Source organism: Triticum aestivum, chromosome 7A (assembly GCF_018294505.1).
Source record: "Triticum aestivum cultivar Chinese Spring chromosome 7A, IWGSC CS RefSeq v2.1, whole genome shotgun sequence".
Classification (NCBI taxonomy): Eukaryota; Viridiplantae; Streptophyta; class Magnoliopsida; order Poales; family Poaceae; genus Triticum; species Triticum aestivum.
The window spans coordinates 520,600,250-520,606,108 of record NC_057812.1 but is presented as its reverse complement, the minus strand read 5'-3'; the positions used below and the strand labels follow the sequence as shown (position 1 = coordinate 520,606,108).

At 44.7% G+C, this 5,859-nt stretch overlaps 1 protein-coding gene across 1 annotated transcript; it reads left to right on the top strand.

The window, feature by feature from the left end:
• Nucleotides 1–3,847: 3,847 nt before the first annotated feature.
• On the top strand, nucleotides 3,848–5,503 carry LOC123151626 (peroxidase P7). The gene is made up of 3 exons (XM_044571307.1): nucleotides 3,848–4,128; nucleotides 4,210–4,389; nucleotides 4,506–5,503. The coding sequence occupies exons 1-3, from the start codon at nucleotides 3,922–3,924 to the stop codon at nucleotides 5,064–5,066; spliced, it is 948 nt and encodes a 315-aa protein (XP_044427242.1). The 5' UTR covers nucleotides 3,848–3,921; the 3' UTR covers nucleotides 5,067–5,503.
• The last annotated feature ends 356 nt before the right edge of the window (nucleotides 5,504–5,859 follow it).

Below are 5,859 nucleotides of genomic sequence, written 5' to 3'. Positions count from 1 at the left end.
TAAAAAAACTTGTATGATCATCCATAAAATTTAATCCATGAGTAAGGAAATTACGTATCATTAATTTCATCCTTTCCCAAGCTTGTGCAACATGCTCATGATCAAGTTGCTTAAAATTCATAATATCGTTTCTAAGAGAGATGATCTTAGCGGGAGGAAAATACTTAGAGATAAAAGCATCTTTGCACTTATTCCATGAATCAATACTATTTTTAGGCAAAGACGAAAACCAAGTTTTAGCACGATCTCTAAGCAAAAACGAAAATAGCTTCAATTTAACAATATGATTATCCACATCTTTCTTCTTTTGCATATCACACAAATCAATAAAGTTGTTTAGATGTGTAGCGGCATCTTCATTAGGAAGGCCAGATAATTGATGTTTCATGACAAGATTCAGCAAAGCGGCGTTAATTTCACAAGATTTAGCATCGATAATAGGAGAAATCAGAGTGCTAAGAAAATCATTGTTGTTGGTATTGGAAAAATCACACAATTTAGTATTGTCTTGAGCCATCGTGACAAACAATCCAACACACAAGCACAGAAGAAGCAAGAAAAAGAGGCGAATGAAAAAAGAGGGCGGATAAAACGGCAAAGGTGAAGTGGGAGAGAAGAAAACGAGAGGCAAATGGCAAATAATGTAATGCGAGGGATAAGAGTTTGTGATGGGTACTTGGTATGTCTTGACTTGTGCGTATATCTTCCCGGCAACGGCGCCATAAATCCTTCTTGCTACCTCTTGAGTATGCGTTGGTTTTTCCTTGAAGAGGAAAGGGTGATGTAGCAAAGTAGTGTAAGTATTTCCCTCGGTTTTTGAGAACCAAAGTATCAATCCAGTAGGAGACTATACGCAACAATCAAGAACCTTGCAACCAACGTGATAAAGAGGTTGTCAGTCCCTTCACGGCCACTTGCAAAAGTGAGATCTGATAAAGATAATAAGATAAATATTTTTGATATTTTTGTTGTATAGATTGAAAATTAAAGATTGCAAAATAAACGGCGACAGAAATAGCAAGTAGGTAGGAAAATAATATGATGAAAGATAGACCCGGGGGCCATAGGTTTCACTAGTGGCTTCTCTCAAGATAGCAAATTCTATGGTGGGTGAACAAATTACTGTCGAGCAATTGATAGAAAAGTGCATAGTTACGAGAATATCTAGGCATGATCATGTATATATGCATCACGTCCGCGACAAGTAGACCGAAACGATTCTGCATCTACTACTAGTACTCCACACATCGACCGCTATCCAATATGCCTCTAGAGTATTAAGTTCATAAGAACAGAGTAACGCATTAGGCAAGATGACATGATATAGAGGGATAAACTCAAGCAATATGTATAAACCCCATATTTTTATCCTCGATGGCAACAATACAATACGTGCCTTGCTGCCCCTGCTATCACTGGGAAAGGACACCGCAAGATTGAACCCAAAGCTAAGCACTTCTTCCATTGCAAGAAAGATCAATCTAGTAAGCCAAACCAAACTGATAATTTAAATAGACTTGCAAAGATATTAAATCATGAATAAAAAATTCAAAGAAGAATCAAATATTGTTCATAGATAATCTTGATCATAAACCCATAATTTATCGGATCTCGACAAACACACCGCAAAAAGAATTACATCGAATAGATCTCCAAGAGAATCGAGGAGAATTTTGTATTGAGATTCAAAGAGAGAGAAGAAGTCATCTAGCTAATAAATATGGACTCGAAGGTCTGTGGTAAATTATTCACACATCATTGAAGAGGCTATGGTGTTGATGTAGAAGCCCTCCGTGATCGATTCCCCCTCCGGCGGAGCGCCGGAAAAGGCCCCAAGATGGGATCTCACAGGTACAGAAGGTTGCAGCAGTGGAAATAGGGTTTCGTGATGCTCTTGGATGTTTTCTAGGTATATGAGTATATATAGGCGAAAGAAGTAGGTCGGTGGAGCCACGAGGGGCCCACGAGGGTGTGGGCGTGCCTACCCCCCTGTGCGCGCCCTCCTGCCTCGTGGCCGCCTCGTTGCTTCCTTGACATCCACTCCAAGTCTCCTGAATTGCGTTTGTTCCAAAAATAACTCTCCCGAAGATTTCATTTCGTTTGGTATTCTTTTTCTGCGAAACACTGAAATAAGCAAAAAAACAGCAATTTGCATTGGGCCTTTGGTTAATAGGTTAGTCCTAAAAATAATATAAAAATGCATAACAAAGCCCATTAAACATCCAAAATAGATAATATAATAGCATGAAACAATCAAAAAGTATAGATACGTTGAAGACGTATCACACCCTTGGAAGGGTTCCCCAACGCCGACCGATGCCACGGATAAGCAACTCTTCTCGAGCCGTTCCTCAATACAGTTGGGTGATGGCCGCCTCGCAATCTTCTGGATGGATCGCTGGCTACATGGCGAGGCTCCTGGTTCCGTAGCCCCAGGATTTTCAAGCTTGCCCTTTTCAAGAGACTAACGGTCAGGGAAGCGATCACAATTGGCTGGTGGATGCGAAGGATGCAGAGGATGCGCATCGAGGCTCAGCTGGCGAGTTCGTCACATTGTGGAATGCGGTACAGCTGGTGGTGCTAGCTGACTCAAAGGATCATATTGGATGGTCTCTAACTCCAAACGCAAAGTACTCTGCCTCCTGTGCCTATGCAATTCAATTCGCGGCCAGGATCAAGCAGCCGGGATTGGTGAAGGTTTGAAAGTGCAGAATGGAAGGGAAGATCAAATTCTATATCTGGCTGTCCCCGCAGAACAGAAACTGGACTGTGGGTCGGCTGGACGCGAGAGGATGGCACACAACGAAAAATGCAGACTATGCGATTGGGAAGAGGAAACCGTTGTGCACTTAACACTACAGTGCTCTTTCGCGAAGGAAATGTGGTTCTAATTCCAGGGAAATCACAACACAATGTGCGATGCTGCATCGTCAGCCTCCTCAATTGGGGACTGGTGGAGGAGGCTATGCGCTGCCCCTGGGGCGGGACAGGGCCCATGAGGAGATCACATTGGCGGCATACATAGCATGTCATTTGTGGAAGGAACGGAATCAGAATGTTTTTAAACAAAAGGAAGTAACTGCGGTCATGCTCTTAGCGATGATCAAGGAGGATGTTTAACTGTTCCAAGCAGCGAGGGATACACTACTAGTTGTTGAGATGTAACCTGCCTCCCCTCTTTTCCTTTTCTGTGTTGTTTTTGCTTCAGTGCTAGAGTGTGCGTGAAGCTTCAGAATCGAGTGTGTGTCTTGTACTCTGAGTGTTTAAACCCCTCCAATTTTACTATGTAACTTTTTTCACCACTATAATGCAAAGGCAAAGCTCCTGTTGTTCTCGTAAAAAAAAAGTGCTCCAACAATCCAACTTGAATTATATCCTAGTCGGGACACCATTTTTTTGATGTGGCAGCATATTTAGTGTGGGAATAGATGCTACCATATCTTATTCTAGATATAGTTCTTCGCACCAAAACCAAGATAACTCATTTCTTTTCTCTCTCAAAACACATTAAATAAGATCTCTTTTAGGTACAACAATAATAATAAGATACTCCATATATAAGCAAAGTATTGGAGTGCATTAGCAGTACAATGCATTGAAGGGGCTATATCGAAGTGTATTTTTTTTTAATAAAGAAAGTGTATATTTAATGCGTATGATATACATTTGGAGTACCTTTATGCAGTTACTCGTGTCTGGATAAGCACGCAATTGTTGCAAATAGGCACGAAATCGCCAAACAATTAATTGTTGTCAAATACAATAATTTCTACTCCCGCCGGGCGACCTCGGAAAAGCCATAAATAGAGGAAATCCAGATTTTTGGGACAATCGAACAACACCAGGCACTACAGACAGCGTTCCCTTGAGGCTTGAGTGAACTGAGCGGGCTGGGCATATCACGAACCTAACTTGGTCGCCATGGCTGGTCCTAGGTTGATGCACTGCGTGCTCGCCGTCTCTCTCCTCTCCGCCGTTGCCCACGCGCAGCTCTCGACGACTTTCTACGCCAGGTCCTGCCCCAGCCTGGAGAACACCGTGTGGGCGGTGATGAAAGAGGCCGTCGTCAAGGACCGGCGGATGGGCGCGTCGCTTCTCAGGCTCTTCTTCCACGACTGCTTCGTCCAGGTGATGACTCGTCGCAGTGCTTGACTACACAGTCTATACTTGAGCTCGCATGATGATAATTCTGACATGCATGTACTGCAGGGCTGTGACGGCTCGGTTCTTCTCGACGCCGGCGGCGAGAAGGCCGCCGGCCCGAACGCCAATTCCCTCCGTGGCTTCGAGGTCATCGACACCATCAAGGCGCGCGTGGAGGCCAGGTGCCCCGGCGTCGTCTCCTGCGCCGACATCCTCGCGCTCGCGGCGCGTGACGGAACGTTCCTGGTGCGTCCCCGTCCCGGCCGGCCAAACTTAGCCAGCGGCTCCCGGAGTGATTTGCTCCTTGCAACTTACCAATTTCCATTGTTAGAATCTGATTAATGTGTCTGCTTTGTTTGTAGCTGCACGGGCCGACCTGGGCAGTGCAGCTCGGCCGGCGAGACTCGACGACGGCGAGCCAGTCCCTCGCCAACAACAACCTTCCCTCGGTGAACTCCAGCCTGGCCACGCTCTTCTCCATGTTCGCGAGGCAAGGGCTCTCGCCGACCGACATGACGGCGCTGTCCGGCGCGCACACCATCGGCCAGGCCCGCTGCACCACCTTCCGCGACCGCATCTACCACACATCCAACTCCAACATCGACGCGGCCTTCGCGAGGCGGCAGCAGCGGACCTGCCCCCTCGCCGGCGGGGACAACAACCTGGCGCCCCTGGACGTGCAGACCCCGAGGGCGTTCGACACCGCCTACTACCAGAACCTCATGGCTCATCGCGGCCTGTTCCGCTCCGACCAGGAGCTCTTCAACGGAGGATCGCAGGACGCGCTGGTGCGGCAGTACAGCGCCAACCCCGCGCTCTTCCGGAGCGACTTCGTCAAGGCGATGGTGAAGATGGGCAACATTAATCCTCTCACCGGCACCGCCGGACAGATCAGGAGAAACTGCAGATTCGTCAACAGCTAGATAGATGGAGAGCCGAGACGATGTGACGGAACTCTCAAATGTTGCGTCGTAGCAAAACATAGTATACCATGTTGGTGTAGAGAAACAAATGATGCACTCTTACAATCGCAACAATTGCATGCATATTCAAATCGCCCTTTTGGTTTAGTCTTTTTTTTAAACAGTTCCTCCCACCGAACGTGCATCACCGGAAAATTTAAAATAAATCCGAAATAAATGCGAGCAACACGATTTGAACCCCGATGGGCTGGGGATACCACTTCCCTTCTAACCATCCAACCACACAGGTTAGTTCGCTGCATGTATTATAATTGTTGTACAAACTTATCACACAATGAGAGAAAAGGTAATCATATTTGAAAATAAATGTATGATATGTGTTTTATATTGTACAATGAACCAACCATATATGGTGCACAGAAAATTCTATACTTTGGAAAGTGGGGAGATTAAATCTGTCAAAAGAATCATTTCAATATATTATACTGACCATATATATGTAGCCAAATTTACCCTTGATCAATCGATGGTTGGGATTGAATTTTTCTCTTACCTCTTAAGGAGATCTTAAAATCTTTCTATACAGAAATAAGCTGCTTCTAGAAAGACGATGATGCTTTCTCGTTTAAATATTTATATCTCTCTTTATTGCGGATATAATGTTTATTGTATTTATAATTTTTACCTCCACTTTAAAGATTTTGTATATGTTTTAAAGGTGGTGCACTAATGACTTAAAATTAATGCATCTCTTTCGATTTTTTAAGTTTCCATATAAAGATATCATCATCGT

Bases quoted from the DNA above. Each gene is read 5' to 3' on its own strand.
- LOC123151626 (XM_044571307.1), top strand. From the start codon at position 3,922: ATGGCTGGTCCTAGGTTGATGCACTGCGTGCTCGCCGTCTCTCTCCTC. The intron at 4,129-4,209 runs GTGATGACTCGT...CATGTACTGCAG, and splicing joins TCCACGACTGCTTCGTCCAG to GGCTGTGACGGCTCGGTTCT. The intron at 4,390-4,505 runs GTGCGTCCCCGT...CTTTGTTTGTAG, and splicing joins CGCGTGACGGAACGTTCCTG to CTGCACGGGCCGACCTGGGC.